Below are 20,877 nucleotides of genomic sequence, written 5' to 3' on the forward strand. Positions count from 1 at the left end.
GAGGAATTATATTTTTGTCGATCATTTTTGACCAAAAAATGACACTTTTTTGCGAGATGCCTCACTTTAGACATTTTTTTTCAGGTTAAAAAACTTTATTTTTAAAAAACACCTAACGGCATAAAAAAATACAATTCTTGATGAATTTTTTCGTGTGTTTTTTTCCAAAATTGAAATGGGCAGGGGGTGGCTGATTTGACAAAGAATTCCCCATATGTATATATCGAGGAATTACAAAAATGTATACACTGAAAAAAAAGACTGGTAATATCAACCTAAATACGGGTCAATTCAACCGAAATTTCTGTCAATTTTTATCCATCGCAACAAGATGTTGAATCAACTGCGCACAAATCGTTGATTCGTAATTGATCGTTTTAGTCGTCAAATGAACAAAAAAAGTTGTTGCGACAGCTTTGTATGAAAATACCTATGTTCCCATATAAATAAATAAATGTAAGACGCGATAACCGAAGAGGTTTTTGGCCGAACTTCTCTTCCAATTTGCGTCGTGCTCCTTTTTAATTTTTCTACAAATTGGCGGGACGCGACCTACTTGTTTTATGCCGACTCCGAACGTCATCTGCAAGGCATATGAGTTTTCACTGAGAGCATTTCATGGCAGAAATACACTCGAAGTGCTTGCCGAACACTGCCGAGAGGCGATTCCGCTTAGAAAATTTTTCTTCTAATTGAAAAAGCTTGTTTCTAAAATTTTGATGTTGCTTTTCCCGGGGTGTGAACCCAGGGTCTTCGGTGTGGTAGGCGGAGCACGCTACCATCACACCACGGCGGCCGCCATATAAATACGTAAATATGTGAATACATAAATACTAGGCTGGGTCGATTTGTGGGGAGGTAAAAAAATCGCCCATTGCTCTGTGAAAATAATATTCTAGGGATCAAAATAAGAAACTTTGCCGAAGGAACCATACCTGGGTCGTAGGGGCAAATTTTGAAAAATCCCACTTTGAAATGCCTATGTTTTTTTTTTTTGGAGTTTATTTTTCTCTTTAGAAATTTATTTAGTCAGAATATGTAAATGAAAAAATGAATTTAACTTAGTAATAGAAAAGAAATTAAAAAAAATTATTAGAAATTAGCGTTTTTACAAACCCCTTTTAAAGCCAAGGCATCACTGTGATGCATTTGCATGTCGTAAACATAGTTGTGTGGGTTTTTTATTCAACCGTTTTGAAAAATGAAGGTTTCACTGTGACACAATTGCAGATCGTAAAATTGCTTGTGTTGTTTTTTTTAAGCCACCACAAGACACAGCAGGTAGAATTGAAATTGCCCCTACCCAAAAGTTCGACCCAAAGGGGGGGGAACATCAGAATTCGTTTTAGAGGTATGGTTCCTTCGGCAAAGTTTCTTATTTTGATCCCTAGAATACGATTTTCACAGAGCAATGAGCGATTTTTAAATGGACCCGCCCTAATAAATACGCATGCTTGCTACATATACATTTGTACATATCGTCGCTGCGCTCACAAAAACAGTTATGTGTAACTGTAACAGTAACTTTTCAGGAGAGCAGAAAAACTTATTTCTGGCGTCCGTTTACAAAATTTTGCAAATGTCGTATTTTTGAAATATTTTATGGAAAGTATGTTATTGATGTGTGAAGGAAAAAATCATGTTTTTTAACCCATTACGACTTGAAAATTTTTGCGCCGTTTTATAGCACATACATAGCTGTTTTCAAACATTATTCAAATTTGCTTTTGACGGTAGGGAAATGTATGAAATTTTTGCCGTATTTCCTCATAATGCTTACGAAGATGAACCCTCAACCCCCTGGGAGGTGTAGCTTCATCAATCAGATGTCTGTTGGGATGCCCAGTTTTCTGGGTATTCAACAGAAACTGTTTGTTTAGCATTTCATTTCCTCCCTAATGGGGAGTATTCTCGCCTCATTGTGTACGTAGTGTTCTGGGGACTTAAGAAGACAGCCCGTAGCAGTTCCGAGGGCCGTATTTTGGCAGGCATGTATTTTCTTCCAGTGAGTAACCTTTAGGCTTGGCCTAGCATGCAATCGGCCGACCAATTGCTTCGTAAGTAGTAATGAGCGTTTCTTTGTCTTTACCCCAAGTACTGCCGGCAAGAAATTTGAGGATTTTATAACGGCTCTGGATTTTCGGTACAGTTGCGGTTGCATGCTCCCCAAAATGTAGATCCTGATCGAACGTCACACCCAAGACTTTAGGGTGTAAGGCAGTCGGTAGCGTGATGCCGATGTCGGGATCAAATATATTATATTGCACTGAGTGGTGGGTGATAAACGCGAGACCGCCTCCATTTCCGCTCTCGCGGACGTTATGTCCAGAGCAGGTCTGCAGTACAGATTTGATATTTCCAGTTAACCCATTACAGTTTAACTGCAGAATTCTGAAGTGCAACGGGGGAGACGTCGGCACTCTGGGGGTAAGTGATAGGTGACCACGTATGAGTTGAGGGAGGCCAGTACGTAATTGCTGTTGTGGCCCTAGGACTGCACGTCCCTGGGTAAGCATTTGAGTACCCGGTGTAGTTGGGTTTGCGGCCTGGCAGCATGGCGCGATGAAACCCGTCGGAGGGTTGTCGTCACTGAAAACAGAACATCTAGGAAAGTGGCACCGTCAAGGCAGGAGCTACATTGGTCATATGTCGCAAACATATACATTCTTTGTTGGTGCAAAAGGTGGTAGGGACTAAGAGTCTGTTTCCCTGACCTACTCGAGTTCTAGTGCCGGAAAGAGGAGGAAAAGAAGAGGGGGCGGGTGCTGATGCTCGGCATTGCTACCGATTCTACTACGGAGATTGTAGTTATGAATAGGAGCGGCCATATGAGCTGGTGGCGCCATGGGCCCCGAGCAGCAGCGGGTAGTTGTTGTGGCTTACTGAGTAGCGTGGCAGCTAGAAGGTAATGGGTGCGCTAAAGTGCAGACTACGGGACGCCCTTGGGCGTAAACAGCAAGAAGCCACAAAAAAAAAGTTACGAGGACTTCGGGTTTTGGGGTATAACCCAGAACTTCTCGTCCGATGCAACCATCCTTTGCAGCTGACACACTGACACAACCGTCCTAAAAAATTCTTTTCCGGTAAACACAGCGAAACCATTTCTCTGGAGCGGGGTCAGGTACAGGTCCCAGATTGGGTTCGATACCCTCCCGGTGCAGGAGAATATGGCGCAGTCCCGCTGCAGGGATCTGCTGGGAGGATGACAATTTGTGGGAGGGATGCAACAACTTAAATGGGGTTACACTGAAATGACAGCCCTTGGTCGGGAAAATCTCAAGTCGCTCCGGTTCATAGACCCGGCTGCCTTGGGAAGCGAGATGGTTTGTAATTATTTTTTACATCAAAGCACTTTCGCCAGTGATTAAAAAAAATTAAAAGCAAGTAAGTACATAACCGTTTTTCGGAGTACTTCTAGTAATGTTAGAACATAGATGTTTTGGATCACTTCTAAACCAAAAGAGATATAAAAAAACGGCATATGCAGAAATGTGGGCTTTATATAGTGATAATAAAATATGCAATAAAAAAATTTGAAAAAAAAAAACACTTAACTGTTATCGTTAGCGCAGCGACGATATTAATATAGAACTGAAAATAGTAGTCACAAAACTGATTCTCAATTCTTTCAGTTGCAGCTCAGCTCATTCTCAACTTCTTCTCTCGCATGTAGTTGCCACACTTGATCGTTTCGAACAAAACATGTAGTATAATTGTTTGAGGTAACATTTTAAAAAGACTGGTAAGTTATAGAAAAGTAAATAATCAACTCGCAGGAAGGTAATTCACCACTGGAGTAACTTTACATGTAATTCGGCAAGTTTAATTTTCGTAACACTTTAAGTTGAAACGATTACAAAACAACTCAAATTTTTATTTTGTCGGAAACATCAACATTAAAAAAGGATGTTTTTTTATTATCTTATTAGATTCGTTCGCGTGAGTGAAAATTCATAAAAACGAACAAAATGTTACTAACTTTGGAAAAATCCTTGTTGCAGAACACCCTGTGTTCAATAATTTTAGTAGTAAATTTTATAATCTGGTAACCTTGAAATGTAAACTCGCCGCTGTCTGCCAAGTCCCATTTTGTAATATGAAAAACCGCCATTCGTTGGCAAGCAGTCGGATAAGGCACACAGCGGTAAGTAGAAAATTTGTCATTTTGTTTTGTAATGTGATTTTATTAACCTGTAACCTGATTTAGAAATAAACCACCCACCCAACGTACCATCTAATAAACCAACATCAATTGTTCACAACTGGGTGCGTTAAATTCGCAGGCCTGAGCCAACGACATCAAACTTTATTTCGCTGTTGACCAAATGGGCTGCGCTTACTGCGCCCGTCACATCAGCAACGCCATGCCCGTAATACTTCGCCAATAACAGCAGCGATCATTTTTATTGCAAAAAAACGTTCTCCGTTTAAATGTCCAACAGGTGGATATCAATGTTGTAATTGTTTGCCATTTTAACGCCAGTAACACACCACCGTGAAAGCCACTACAACGCCACGTCAACGTCGCCGTCTCAGCCAGGAACGTCGCAGCGCTAGCAAAGTCGTAGCACCACTTCGCAACGCAAGGTAAATGTATGTATGCATATTTCTGCCAATATTTCCCAACATCGCCGCCACAAACCAGTAAATACGTTGCTAATTGTGCCGTATATATCAAACAAAGATTCTGGTAATTAATAAATTTAGAGCCACGAATCTGCGTAGCTAAGCCACGGGTCTGCCTCTATACATATATGTAATTTAATAGCTACGCTTCTGTATTAACTGCTTCAATACACCTGCTACATATGTTGCACACACCGCCACGTAGAAGTGCTCGCCTTATGAATAGTAGTAACAACATGGATAAGAACGCCACATTATCCCCAATAACGGAAACGCCGTCCAGCATACCTGAATCTGCCACAAGGACACGTTCAGAAACACAGGTATACAGTGCCCCTAGTAAGTCCGCGGTAACCGAACCAGTACACATCCATGATGGAGCCCCAATTGCCTCAGCCAGCCAAACGGTTATAACTACGGGTACTTCGCCGACGCCAAGCCATGCCCAAAGTAACCACGGTGATCATAACTACGACGAGATGGAAAAACGTATAGCCATGTTGGAGCTCCATCTGAAAGCCACTCAGGTACAGTTACAAGAACGGGAGTCCCAGAACTATTCCTTTCGGTCAACGGGATTGCATAACGGTAGTTCTGCTGTTACCTATGCCAGCAGCGTCGTCGTGCAGTCGCAGCTAATGCTGCCGCAGTCAACGCAAGCACCTCCAGTGCTACCACAGTCAACGCAGACGCGGATTGAGCCGTCGCCAATGCCAACTAACACACAGTCGAATGCCTCTACGCCATTTATCGAAGCCCCTTGTGTACCTCCGCCCAATTCTAGAAATGTATACAATTTGTGTCAACCCAATGCAACACCTTATGATTTGCGCTATACCTCCGCGATACATTCAAATAATTTATTTTCAGCTCAGTCGTCAGCCGCTCCGACGTCGACGCCTCAAGTCAGTGGGGCTTGCAATAACGTACAGTATGTACCCTATAATTCGAACCCTCCCAAAAAATTGTTAGATTTGCCTGAGTTTAGCGGTAGGGCTGAGGACTGGCCTATGTTTTATGCATCTTTCGTAGAGTCGACGGCGACATACAGATATAGCAACTTCGAAAATAACCAGCGTCTCCAAAGGTGCCTTAAGGGTGATGCACGTGAAACGGTCAAGTCACTACTCATCCACCCTAACAATGTAAATTGCATTCTAGAACAGTTGAAGTTTAGATTTGAACGACCAGAACAACTGGTTCGTAGTCAGTTAGCGCAGGTTAAAGAGATAGCACCAATCTCTGAGAGTATGTTAGGGAAAGTTATATCGTTTGCAATGAAGGTGAAAAACATCTGCGCACTTTTGGAATCTGCCGGTGCCGAGCATCATATTGCCAGCCCTATGTTACTAGATGAACTTATCGCAAAGTTACCCATGAGCAAACGCATTGAGTGGGGTCGGCATGCAGCCACCATGCCCGCTCGACCCACAATATTACATTTTAGCGACTGGCTCACCTCTATCGCCAATGTCGTATGCACCATCAGTGATGACTGCCAACTCGCTGCTCGTGAACCTAAACGCCGTACAGTCCTCCATGTAGATGATACTACTCTGCGAAGTTGTCCTATTTGCCAAGGTCAACACAAGCCATCAGAGTGCAAACGCCTAACTGGAGCCACGGTAGCCGATCGATGGACCCTAGTTAAATCTCGACGATTATGTTTTGCCTGCCTAAATGGGGGTCACATCACCAGCAATTGCAGAAGGCGAAAGGTTTGCGACATCGATGGATGCAGTAGAGCACATCATAAATTACTTCATGAGTCTCGGTCAGAGCGTCCGCCAGCTCCATCAACATCGTCGTCACGAAGCGCCTCCCTTGTTACGTCCAGATCTACTTCTCCACTAAACAATGCTCGGCAGCAGCCGCTTAGCGATAAGGGAGCGACCGTTTTAAGCTGTTCTACCAACTCGCCGAAGGTTAAGTTACTCTACCGCATTCTCCCTGGCACACTGTATGGAAAGCAACGTCGCGTGGATACATATGCCTTACTAGATGAAGGTTCATCTATAACGATGATGGAAGACAGCCTCGTAAAGGAGTTAAACCTAGTAGGACGGTCGTACAGTCTGAACGTTCAATGGTTTGGGGGGCATTCGGTTCAAGAGCCCGCCACCTTAGTCGAATTACAAATAAGCGGTGCTGGTATGAACAAAAAACACAAGCTGCGACAGGTCCATGCCGTACGTAATCTAAAGCTGCCAACACAAAGCCTTAGTTGGAGTGACCTTGAAATGGACGAAAAGGAAGCAAGTCAAATGCCAGAGCAGCCGCACTCAGGAGCCACACCTCGACTTCTCATCGGTATTGATAACTGCCACTTGGGCAAAGGTTCAAAAATCATCACGATGAGGAAACACGGTCCGTTTGCAGCCAAAACAGAACTGGGTTGCGTAGTGTTTGGTCCTGTCAGCAAATCCCGTCCTTCGATAGCTACATGTCTTTTTTTGAAATGTAACCCAGATGAAGTGCTTAATAACATGGTTGCCGATTTTTCGAGACCGAAAGTTTTGGCGTTAGACCATCGCCACCAATCGAAAGCGACGCCGACATCCGCGCACGATCTATTTTGGAGTCGACAACTTGTCGTGTTGGACGAAGATATCAGACGGGACTTATATGGAAGGATGATAATATTCAGTTGCCGAACAGTTACAATATGGGGCTCAAGAGGCTAAAGAGCGTTGAAAGGAAAATGAACTGCGATGCCGAGTTTGCTAAAGCGTATAAAGAAATCATTGATAGCTATATAGGGAAGGGTTACGCACGTAAACTCACTGCGTCGGAATCTATCTGGTCATCGCCGCGTACCTGGTACCTGCCCCATTTTGCCGTAGCAAATCCGAACAAGCCTGGAAAACTTCGATTCGTGTTCGATGCCGCCGCCCAGGTCAATGGTATCTCCTTGAATAGCTACTTACTTAAGGGACCGCAGGAGTATAAGCCTTTGCCTACGATTCTCTTCCGCTTTCGTGAACGAGCGGTGGGCCTGTGTGGCGACATTAAGGAAATGTTTCACCAGATACTAATACGTCCGGAAGATAGGTGTGCCCAGCGCTTTCTGTGGGGCAGTGGTGACTCTGGCCAACCACCCGATATATACGAAATGTGTGTCATTACGTTTGGAGCTGCGTGCTCCCCTTGCGCGGCTCATTATGTTAAGACGCGAAATGCGTTGGAACACGTCGATGACAATCGTTATACGTCACGGGCCGTGACTGCGATCTTGGAAAATCACTATGTGGACGACTTGGTAGATAGTTTCGACTCAGCAAAGGAAGCCATAACCGTTGCAAACCAAGTAAGGGAGATCCACAAGGATGGCGGCTTTGAGCTCCGTAATTTCACGTCAAACTCGGAGGAAGTGATTGCAGCATTGGGTGGAATGGACGTCGACAAGGCCATCGGATTAAAAGATGGACTGCAGACTGAGAGAGTTCTTGGGTTACATTGGCACTCTACAACGGACTGTTTTAAGTTTGGACTGAAGTTTAACAAAGTAAGCGAGGCGGTAGTGAACGGAGGTAGGTGCCATACAAAGAGGGAACTTCTCAGTGTGGTTATGTCCATATTCGACCCACTGGGATTTCTAGGTAACTTCGTGACAGGAGCAAAGTTATTGATGCGAGAAGTGTGGAGGCACGAAACGCATTGGGATGACCCACTCCCAGCAAACATAGCCGAATCATGGGAAAGATGGCGAAAGCTACTGCCAGCGGTAATGGAGTACGCCTGTCCTCGCTTCTATTTCCGAAATGGTGCGCCGAAATCTCTACAGTTACACGTATTCGTCGACGCCAGCGAAAATGCCTTTGCTGCTGTCACGTATTGGAGAGCGACGAATGCCCGAGGTGAGATAGAGGTCACATTCATCTGCGCAGAATCGAAGTGCGCTCCACTAAAAACTTTGACCATACCGCGATTAGAGCTGCAGGAGCTGTATTCAACAAGCTGTGCGAGAAGCACATTCTTTCAAAATCGACAAACGTTTTCTTTGGAGTGATTCGGGAACAGTGATCAAATGGATTCGAAGCAAACATCGTAAATATAAGCCCTTCGTGCAGCATAGAATCGCCGAAATCTTAGCCGCTACTCACGAGTCCGATTGGCGCTGGATACCCAACGCACAAAACGTGGCCGATGAAGCCACTCGAGGCAATCATAATATCGCGCTTGGTCCTAAGACTCGTTGGGTACAAGGTCCATCATTTCTGCGCGAAGAGGAATATGCTTGGCCTACTGAAGATGGAATCTCTGCCGATGTTGTTCATGAAGAAGAATTGCGCCCACAGCATACATTTATCATCGTATGCAAAAATTTCATTGACTTCGATCGGTTCTCTTCATACAATAGGCTACTACGAACTACCGCCTGGGTTGTGCTGTTCGTCGATATATGCCGCCGAACCCAAAATAAGAATCCGTATGGTCTTACAGCTAACAATCTCGAAACAGCGAAACTTCTCCTATGCCGCATCGTTCAGAATGAATGCTTCCCCGAAGAAATCCAACAGATCCAAGATGGAAAAGAAATATTAAATCAGAGCCCTTTGGTGCAGTTGCGCCGTATCTGGATGAGAATGGTGTGCTACGTGTTCGTGGACGTATAGATGCAGCAAGCTGGCTCCCGATATGTACTAGACGCCGTATAATATTGCCGCCAAAAAATTGTGTACACGAAACTGATAACGGAGCACTATCACATCCTCATGGGCCATCAAAATACCGAAGCCACCATATGCGCTATTCGCCGAGAGTACTGGGTGCCGCGTCTAAGAACGCTTCTACGAAATGTTGCCGCCTACGGAAAGCAGCACCAGTCCCGCCATTAATGGGGCCGTTGCCAGTGGATTGACTTACGCCCTACGTAAGGCCGTTTACTTACACTGGTATGGATTACTTCGGGCCACTTAACGTAACAGTGAGGCGGAGTACAGAAAAGCGGTGGGTAGCACTTTTCACATGCCTAACCACGCGGGCTGTGCATCTGGAGGTAGCTCACGATCTGAGCACTGACTCCTGCATCATCGCAATCAGAAATTTTATTAATCGTAGGGGCGTCCCTACAAGGTTGAGGTCAGACAATGGGAAAAACTTTGTTGGTGTGAACAACGAGGCCAAGAGATTCACCGAGGTATTCGATTGCCAGCGTGTCCAGGGCGAGCTTTCTCGACGTGGTGTAGATTGGGTGTTCAGCTCACCGTATAACCCAGCTGAAGGTGGCGTTTGGGAGAGAATGGTGCAGTGTGTCAAGCGAGTTCTACATCAAACGCTTAAAGAGGTTGCACCTCGGGAACATACACTATATAGCTTCCTTGTTGAGGCGGAAAACATCGTCAACTCCCGGCCACTAACGCACTTGCCCATCTCTCCAGACCAAGAACAGCCATTGACGCCGAATGACTTGTTATTGGGGCCGAATAATACTGCGCATACGCCCAGCGTGGACAACGTATTGGCAGGTCCCGTGGCTCTACGACAACAGTGGCGCGTGGCTCGTCAACTCAGAGATCACTTCTGGAAAAGGTGGGTGCTGGAATATCTCCCCACGCTAACACGTCGAACGAAGTGGTGTCAGTCTACGAAACCGTTGAAAGAAGGAGCGCTAGTGTTCATCTGCGATCCAAATGTGCCAAGAAGAGAGTGGTATCGTGGTGTGGTGGAGCGATTGTATCCTTCGAAAGACAGAGTTGTCCTCCAAGTTGATGTACGAACGAACTCTGGGGTGAAGAGAAGAGCTGTAGCCAAGTTGGCCGTTCTGGACGTTGAGTCTGGTGAATAGAGTGATTCACGGGGGCGGGGATGTTGCAGAACGCCCTGTGTTCAATAATTTAAGTAGTAAATTTTATAATCTGGTAACCTTGAAATGTAAACTCGCCGCTGTCTGCCAAGTCCCATTTTGTAATATGAAAAACCGCCATTCGTTGGCAAGCGGTCGGATAAGGCACACAGCGGTAAGTAGAAAATTTATAATTTTGTTTTGTAATGTGATTTTATTAACCTGTAACCTGATTTAGAAATAAACCACCCACCCAACCTACCATCTAATAAACCAACATCAATTGTTCACAACTGGGTGCGTTAAATTCGCAGGCTTGAGCCAACGACATCAAACTTTATTTCGCTACAATCCTGTTTGTTCAAGCAAAACGTTTGCAACAAGAGGGCGCAATTTTGTATTTCGCTTGGACGAGAAGTTGGAAAATTGTACCCGATAAATAGGTGTTGCGGTATCTCGTAATTTTTTGCACATTAAATTCAAAAAAGGGTTTTATCGTTTTTATTGATCACAGAAAAACTATTTTTTTTATTGTTTTCCCATTTTGTGTGTTTTTTCGGTTTGATGGTTTTCTTATTTTGGTCTTTTTTTTAACAAGTGGCACCATCGTCATAAGTACAAATTAGAGCGCGCAGTGAGCGTAAAATTCTCTCTGAAATTTGGTCATGTACTGACAGTTGATTGCCGTGTTGACCTGTGTTGCATTGTGAATGATGACAAAGTGTGATCTCTTATCTGTCAACTGCCTGACAGGCTGTTCAATATGGCTACTTTTCAGCGTTTTGACAGGCTGTTCAATATGGCGGCGCCTATCTTCAGCGGGTGATAGAAAGAGATACAGAATGAGACAGCGATAGTCAAATACGAATCAGGTGATCTAATCACTTTGGAATTTTGACGTTTATGCAGAAGAGATCACACTTTGTCATCATTCACAATGCTGTGTTGTGTTAATAGAAAAATCAGTCAGGCTACGCGTCATAGACGCGTACAAGATATTTCATATAGCTACAATTTCTCTACGCCTCAAGATCTGCACACGAAGCTACTTTCGAGCGTCGCTAAAAAGAGCAAACAATTATTGAAAAAAATAAAAAATAAAATTTCGGTAATAGTCTAGTTGAGGGGTCGACTGCTAATACTCTACCAAAAATATCGAAAGAGGTGTCAAACGACGCGTCTTGATATCAGTATCAATAATCCGAAGGCGGAGAATAAAAATTTTAACTCGTTCAAAAGATATTAACGAAAAACCGGAAAAAGACCCGTGGATACCTCCGAAACCGGGGGTGGGATCCATAGTATTTTTGCGCTGGCTACCGCCACGGTGATGCAAATTTTTTTTTGTGGGTACGAACACAACAACAACCACATGAAAATCACCAACTTCAACTGCAAATATCTCCGGACAGAGATAAAATTTTTCTTTTTCGCCATCGGATCATTGTTCTCGAGATTAATACGCGTTTTTGACACCTCTCGATATTTTTTGTAGCGTATTAGCAGTCGACCCCTCAACTAGACTATTACCAAAATTTCTTCAGCTATATCCATCCCCGAAATCAATGGAAAAATAGGTATTAAACGTTGTTTGCATCCCCGTGCCTTTGTAAATTATGAAAGGCAATTTTAAACCAACGCGGACTAGAGAAAAGGTGATTTCTAGTTTCCAACACTTTTTAGCCTTTTAAACGCTTCAACAATGTCTAACCAAGCTGTTGTGGTGTTTAATACTCTTTTTCGCTTTGGTAATATACCTTTCACGCACTTTTATTAACTAAAGTAACATTTTTTAACTAATTACACAAATTTGCATACAAAAAAATGTAAACAAACATCTTGTTCTTCCTTTTTTTCAAGCGTACGTACGCTCAGCGACCAACATTGCTGTATGCTTAGCTACACGAAAATTTCATGCTTTGTCGCTTTAATGCAGCTGACGCCTCGTATGCAGCTCTCCATTCAAATACATGTGTTCGGCATCAAAGCGTACAAATTTCGCCTGCAGCGTCTATGACGCGTAACCTCGTGTGCACCTAGCCTTAAGAGCGGCAATTTCTCTTCTGTTGAAATGACTAAACTAATTTGTTCACTTGACAAAGAACTCGGTCGAATTAACCATAATTCGATCAATTTCACCGAATCTCCGTTAAGTCAAGAATAACAGAACCGATTTGTTGATTGTACTAGCACCATTTCTTTCAGTGTATGACCAATTCTATGGGCTTGTAAACGTGGCAGTGCCCTCCAAAATTTCTTATGCCCCTATTACCGTTTACAACTGGTTGTGTTAAAATTTCGCAATTTGGTATTACAGATTACAACTTAACCTGTAAAAAAAAAAACGTCTGTTGAGTTGTCTAGTCTTAACAACTTTTTGTGGCATTACCGATTACAACCTTGTGTTGGTGTAGTTGTCAAAGGCTTCAAAATCTTACAACTGATTACTAGCAGTTGCCTCATACAATTTTGCAGTTGTTTTGAAAAAATGTTACGTTTTAGAAGACGGTTCACCACCTAATTTTTAACAAAAATTTTCAGTCACGTTTCGACCTCCGTTTTTAGAATCCGAAAGCAAAAATTAAAAATTTCATTTCTGTCATATCATTTCGGTTCAAATTTTCATGTGGTTGTTGTATTTTGCCTAATTTTTTGTACACACCAATGCAGAAAGGTGTTGGACCCACCCAAGGTTATTTTTACAAATCGCGGCCAAAAGCCGCCAACGCAGAAAGATTTTCTGTGCAAAAAAAAACTATGGATCGGGCCTCATATTTCGGACCCTCGGACCATTTTGTGCGTTTTTGTAAATATTTTTCGACAGAAATAAAATTTTTAATTTCCGCTTTCGAATCCTAAAAACGAAACGCGTCTTTTGATACCACCTTTGATAAGAGTTAGATGGTGCACGTTCTCATAAAACATTACCAAAAAAAAAAAAAAAAGTTTAAAGCTGGTAGTTTAACCTTTTTTAATAAAACAATAATCAACAATTTTGTACACATTTGTAGAAAAAACGTTTAAACGAAGGAGTACATTGAATAACTTTTTGACTTTATGGAGCGACATTCCGAAGTTGGACGAGGCTGTTCGGATGCAGCCAAAATAGGTGAAATTATGCGAATATGAGTCCCATTGATACTAATCACTACTCCTGGGAATCCTGTTTTAGAGTAAAATACAATTTTTGCTGTTTGGGTTTTAATCCACTTCGCACAAATATGCTGCTCAATAATATCTAAAACCAGTCCAACACTAAAATCATTTCCACAGCATTTTTGATAGCTGCCATCAGCAAGGAATCTGAGTGTGGCGCATATTTTAAAATAGTTACAGCCTTCCCTCGAAAGCGTTTGCGGAAATGGTCCTTAATTTTGTTTAGTAATGAGCAAAATGCTTCCTTTCAAATCTGCAAAAATAACTTCATTAGAAGCTCATCATTTGTCACTTAAACATTTTCTTACTTGGTGCTTGGTAGTTTCAAGGGATTGGAATGCCCTTCCAAAAACGCGAGTACTCTATAAATAATGTAAGGAATACTCCTTTGGGAGTATAGGACTGCTCCAAATCTAATCTGTATTCATACAAAAAATGTGCTCCAATTAACATTGCGATGTCCTAGGAGAGGAGTAGGTGATCCCACTCTCGCTTTGTTTGTGAGTATTCCATAGAGTACATACGAGAGAGTACATTCCAAAGTACTTTCACTGTAGTACTCCATGGAGCACCCACAGAGGATCATATGCCAAAGTACTAAAGAGGAATTGTTTCGGAAAGAATTATCGAAGTGAATTTAATTTAAAATGAAAGTAAATGAAGAGGGGCAATACAACTTTTATATTTTATACTACGAATATTCTTATGTTATTTAGCATTTGCGTGAATAAAGAAACTTATATAATACGCATACGCATACGTGAATAAAGAAACTAATATAATATGTATACATAAAGCCAGTGCGCTGTTGCATTTTATCAGAGATGCCAAAGTAAAATTTTATTATTAGTTATTCCCTTCAAAAAACGCGAGTACTCCATAAATAATGTAAGGAATACTCCTTTGGGAGTATAGGAGTGTTCCAAAACTAATCTGCATTCATACAAAAAATGTGCTCCAATTAACATTGCGATGTCCTAGGATAGGAGTAGGTGATCCCACTCTCGCTTTGTTTGTGAGTATTCCATAGAGTACATACGTGAGAGTACTTTCCAAAGTACTTTCACTGTAGTACTCCATGGAGCACCCACAGAGGATCATATGCCAAAGTACTAAAGAGGAATTGTGTCGGAAAGAATTATCGGAGTGAATTTAATTTAAAATGAAAGTAAATGAATAGAAATGAAGATATTTTTTACCACGAATATTCTTATGTTATTTAGCATTTGCGTGAATAAAGAAACTAATATTTCTCTATACTCTAGTATGTATACGTAAAACCAGTACGCAGTTGCATTTTATCAGAGTTGCCATAGTAAAATTTTATTATCAGTTATTTGTATGCAATATTTTACTTTTGGCAACTCTGTTCGATCATCATCGTGTCGTGATCACGGTCGTTAAAAAACGAGCAATGATCGGCTGATGGTGGTCCGCAAACGCTTTGCAACGGAGTATTATTGGAGTACTCCAACCTGAAGAAAATGGAACACGTAATCCAACAATTTTTGCAGGGTTTGCATGCAATATTTTGATTTTTGGCAACTCTGTTCGATCGTCATCGTGTCGTGATCACTGTCGTTAAAAAACGAGCAATGATCGGCTGATGGTGGTCCGCAAATGCATTGCAAAGGAGTATTATTAGAGTACTCCAACATGAAGAAAATGGATCACGTAATCCAACAATTTTTGCAGGGTGAGCACGCGAATGTTTTCCGTATTCGCGACATGTCAATCACCAACATTTTCGCCATTATAAAATAGATTTCATATCATATAATATCTTGTAATAACAAAATCACTTTTGCAAATGCTTAAATTTCTGCCACAAATTGATCAGCTGTTCATTTATCTGACAAATCATCACTTTCCTAGGTTGACAACACCAATTCAACTTCAACTGAAATAAGTTGTAATTCGTAATACCAAAAAGGAGTTGAGTTGTTTTAATTACAACCCAACTAAGTTGAGTTGTATACCGTAATAGGGGCATTAACTCCGTGAAATTAAAAATTTTTGAAAACATCGATTAGTTTATTTGGTTGAAGAGAACATACATATAAAAGCATTTACTAAAAATCCAATTATTGTATACTGATCCATTCGGCTTAAACCATATTCAAAACACATACAAGGTTTAACTGGTCTCTTTTCTGGTTTGCCATGACATTTTATTGAAGTTTTCAAAAAATTAACAATCTAAAAAATAATTGTGAATTCATACTGTAGGAATTCACAAGGTAGAATATTGAAGCATGTTTTTGTTTGAGAAAAATGTAAATATTTGCTTAAATGTTTCCCACCTTGTGAATTTTTACTAGAGGCGAATATTTGACAAAAAAAAACATTCACAATAGTAAACAGCCTGGATCACCTGTTAAATCGCTGCCCGATTACTATTGCCATACCTACCTGTCAAATAGTTGCTGACAGGGAGAACGGCTGTCGCGAATGGCCAGAGATTGGAAGAAAGGTTTGTTTGTTTCTCGCGGTTATTAAATTGAAGTGTCATGAATTGCCCATTTGTGTTTCAAATCAGCTTTTCTTTTAAATGTGTATACAGAATATCAGACTACATATTAATATTCTTTTCTAAAATTTAGTTAGTATATTAAATTTGAGAAGCCAGTTAGGAAAACATTTTAAAATATGTAAATAATGAGTATATTAAATTTGAGAAGCCAGTTAGGAAAACATTTTAAAATATGTAAATAATGCAATATATCAGTCGTCTACAAAAATGTTTGAAAAACACTATTGAGCAAATGATCTTAGTAGGGGGACTCATGAAAGCATATAAACTTATAATGTGTAAAATTATATTCATTTACACACGCTGTTATATGAACGCACTTAGTAATACTCTTGATAAACTTGATTGTTTATCAGCTGTATTATTGCCAAACAAAAATTTTTTGATTATTATACAAATTAAAAAATGCTAAGATTAAGTGAAAAATCAAAACTAAAACGTCTTTACTAAGATATTCTTGTAAATGACTTGCTGATGTTGGAGATTTCTGATGGAAATGCCTGTTGTAATGTCTGCAAGGTTGCATTCCTTTGAGTTTACCGCGTTTTCACAATGAAATGTGCGCGTAAATTTATACAAATTGTGTAAATGATTTTTCATACAAAATTTGACAGTTCGTTTACGCACTAGATAAATTTATACGTTTACACACTTTATAAGGCATTTATACGGTTACATGAGTCCCCCGTAGTAATCGAACAGCGATTGAACAGGTGATCAAGGCTGTTTACTATTGTGTACGTTTTTATCAAACATTCGCCGCTTGTATGAATTCACAATGTTTATTGCATAATGGATTCCAATTGAAATTTTTTTCATTGCTTAAAAACGGCAGTAATGTCAGAAACGGTTATACCTTGTACGTATTTTATCATGATCTAGGTGTTTTTATCATGCCCTACATGGTATAACCCATTATATTAGAAAGAAGGTATTTCCATTGTCAGTTGTCGTTCGCCATATTAGCAACCTTACAATTAATCAAATATTCGTAGCGTGCTCCGCCTACTACACCGAGGATCCTGGGATCGATTCCCGGGCAAAACATTATCAACAATTTTGAAAAAAAGTGTTTTCAAGAAGAAAAGTCTTTCTAAGCGTGGTCGCCCCTAGGCAGTGATTTGCAAACACTCCGAGTTTATTTCTGCCATGTAAAGCTTCTCAGTGAAAACTCATCTGCCTTGCAGATGCCGTTCGAAGTCGGCGGAACAAAGGTAGGTCCCGTCCGCAAATTGGCTATCGCCCCCTGCATTTATTTTCATTCATATATAAAGAATGTAAACGCACTTTGACCTCGGTGTAATACATCCGAAGACGGAAGTAAAGATTTTTCTTCTGTTGAAGGATGCTCACAAGAAACCAAAAAAAAACCCAGCTGATCTAAAATCTTGGCCCGATCAATAGTTTTCTGCGAAAAATCCCTCCATGCATAGATGGCCTTCGGGCCCACTTTCTTTGCAAATATCTCTTTGCAACTAATAAAAACTAATAAAAAAAATACCAGGCCTACACATTTTTTTTCGACATTTCTCAATTATTCTTCGGTTAATTCGAAAAAATATTTTCTCGTCATTTTGTTTTTTCAACAAAATTTGATGTCGTTGTTTTGAAAAATTTCGACATTTCTGCTGCGACATTTTTGTTTTCGACTTTTCGTCTGGTACGAACATTTTATCAAGATATCTAAAAAACTGAGGGACAAGTTTGCGTTCAAAGAGACGGAGAGATAGACAGGCGGACATGGCTAAGTCAACTTAGCTCGACATCCTGATCATTTCAATATACTTATTGGTGGGTCTATTTTTTCCTTTAAAGGAGTAACAATTTTGAGATTCGTGACAAACTTAATATACCGTTTAATTTTCATGAAAGTTCACATTGAATGTATTAACTCTTACCCAACAAACTGAAGTTTGAGTTCCGAGCATGATGGATAACAAATATATTTTTCTCTGGATATTTGCTTAGCTTTGGTGGTTATATCAGCTGCATGCGAAATATTAATAAGAAATAATACTAACATTACTTATGTATAAGTTATTAGCATTAAAAATAGTATATATATACATACTTAGGCTTCGAGTCCTGGGAATACCAATCCCGGATCCTGGGCCTCCCGATCCATTTGGCATCACGAAATCCCGGGAGTACGCTAAACAAAATTCCGGGATTCCCGGATTTCTTCTTTAAATATCTTTAATTCGCTTTTTTTATGTTTCAACTTCCAAGCACACGAAATACTCTTTTCTGGTAAAGTGCAGCCTTTTTTAAGTGCGGTACCCAGATGGTAAGAAAATGCTCAATAAAGTTTTTCATTTACGTCTTGTAAGCTGAATTTGAAGTTGTTTATTTGCAAATATTTTACTACAAGTGTTTTATTAACAATAAAATTATTTCCTTCAAGTTGTGCTCTGTATGCATCAATTGAAACGTATCTCCTGAGCATTTTTTCAAGGTTCCAATAAATGCTCAAGAAATACTTCCAAGCTTAAATTTATGGTTATAGCCATTGTGTATTCATACAAGTGAAAAATCGTCCTATTCCTCCATTGCCATACCTGTCATATAATTGCCGACAGGGAGAAAGGCTGTCGCGAATGGCCAGAGAATGGAAGAAAGGTTTGTTTTTTGCACGACGTTATTAAATTGATATGCCTGAATTGCACATTTGTGTTTCAAATCAGTTTTTCTTTTAAATGTGTATACATAATATCAGACTACATATTAATATTCATTTCTAACATCTGGTCAATAGATTAAATTTGAGCAGCCAGCTATGCCAACAATTTCAAATATGTAAATAATGCAATATACCAGTTATCTACAAAAATATTTAAAAATTACTATTGAGCAAATGATTTAAGTATTCGAACAGCGATTGAACAGGTGATCGAGGCTGTTTACTATTGAGAACGTTTTTATTAAACATTCGCTACTTGTATGAATTCACAATGGTTATAGCACTCATCTCGGAAGAAATTTTTTAAAGAAAGTGAATAATAAAATATATATTTCCAAAAAGAAAAAATTCAAGTATGGCTTGGAAGAGGGAAATTAAAAAAATTCTGGAGCGTTTTCTTAAAATCTGGATACCGCGCTTTAGACGTTACAAATTTCAGTGATACGGTTTCAAAGGAAACAGACATTTTTCTTATAAACGTTTCTTGCTTAACACTTATATTTGTATACGTTAATAATTATTTATTAACCAAAATGTCTCGGGAATGTCATTTTCAATTCCCGGGTTTGCCAAAGATCTTCGGCACTCGATGCCTTAATATATACATATAAACACATTATTACAGTAAATCCACACGTTTACATGTGCCGTATATCTAAAAACTAGTTTACATTAAACGAGATTATCTTAATTTTCGCACTTAGGTGCTGATCGTTAATTAAATAACTAGATTCCCCATAAAAGTTGTTACCTTCGATAATCGGTAATTATGTACTAATTTTAGAGATACCGATTTTTTTTTTCATATACAAAGAACCACCTCTAGGGTGTCATCTCTAAATGGAATCACGAAATAAAAGAGAAACATGAAAATCATTGTAAATTTTACCAAGTAGCGCAACTAACAGCTGATCGGTGAAAATTCGCACATTCACACGCACAGTTCTCGACTCAGTTTCAAAACAAAACTTTAGATTCCTTAATTCAAATTTTAAAGTGAGACAATCCTTACAAATTTATGTATACAGAATATATATGGGGTTTTTGTTGTTTTTAAAACAATAGTTTTATTTATATTAAAGCCTTTATGACATTCGACTGCCTAGTCCACTGCCTTCCACTCTATTCGCAACATAACCTCTACTTAAGCTGCCAAACTATATAGTAAACAATGATGAAAATCTGACAGCTATTAATCAACTAGATTAAATATTGTGGATTTATTGCAGATCAGGGCATCTTGTAAACGTGTCTAAGAAATCGATTTTTAATTCGCATTAAACGCATTTTTTATCGATCGCCGTAGTGTGGAGGTAGCGTGCTCCGCCTACTACACTGAAGATTCTGAGTTCAATTTGCGGACAAACCAACATCAAAAATTTAGAAACAAGCTTTTTCAATAAGAAAAAAGTTGCTTTAATCGGAAAGTGATTTGGCAAACACTCCGAGCGTATTTCTGCCATGAAAAGCTTCTCATTGAAAATTCATCTACCTTGCAGGTGCCGTGTGGAGTTGACCTAAAACACATAGGTCCCGTCCCGCCGATTTATTGGGGAAATTAAAGGGAGCACGACGCAAATTGGAAGCGAAGCTCAGCATAAATCTCCTCGGAGGTAAACCGCGCGAAGTATTTATTTTTCTAAACGCATTTTTTGTCATTTCTCTCTTATATGGTGTTTCCAATTCGACAACCATCTCTCGAACACGTACACAATTTCCCGATTACCTACTGGCAGGAAACTATATAGGAAATCCATTTATTTAATTACCGACTAGGAGTTTAGTATGTACGAAATAAAGACAAGCTTGGTCAATGAGAAATAGTTTTTATCAAAGATGATATATTTCACTAAGAGTGATCAGTTTGGTACGAGTGACGAGTAACTCGCTGTAAAGTAAGAAAATATATGCCGAATATTTTTGGTGTTTTGGCCTATATATTGGAGCAAAGGCGGCCACCGTGGTGTGATGGTAGCGTGCTCCGCCTACCACACCGTATGCCCTGCGTTCACACCCCGGGCAAGCAACATCAAAATTTTAGAAATAAGGTTTTTCAATTAGAAGAAAATTTTTCTAAGCGTGGTTGCCCCTCGGCAG

General features: G+C 40.2%; 2 protein-coding genes across 2 annotated transcripts in view; one reads left to right on the top strand and one right to left on the bottom strand.

Moving 5' to 3' along the window:
• ppk29 (pickpocket 29) overlaps nt 1-20,877 on the bottom strand; it is a 57,125-nt gene that overhangs the window by 6,140 nt on the left and 30,108 nt on the right. Inside the window, exon 7 of the mRNA XM_067770774.1 lies at nt 17,999-18,086. Coding sequence (XP_067626875.1) covers nt 17,999-18,086 — 88 coding nt within the window. The remainder of the gene's footprint in view (nt 1-17,998; nt 18,087-20,877) is intronic.
• On the top strand, nt 4,125-7,328 carry LOC137243257 (uncharacterized). The gene is made up of 2 exons (XM_067770759.1): nt 4,125-4,144; nt 4,208-7,328. The coding sequence occupies exon 2, from the start codon at nt 4,809-4,811 to the stop codon at nt 7,308-7,310; it is 2,502 nt and encodes an 833-aa protein (XP_067626860.1). The 5' UTR covers nt 4,125-4,144; nt 4,208-4,808; the 3' UTR covers nt 7,311-7,328.

The sequence above is a fragment of the Eurosta solidaginis genome, chromosome 3 (assembly GCF_040869045.1).
Source record: "Eurosta solidaginis isolate ZX-2024a chromosome 3, ASM4086904v1, whole genome shotgun sequence".
NCBI lineage: Eukaryota > Metazoa > Arthropoda > Insecta > Diptera > Tephritidae > Eurosta > Eurosta solidaginis.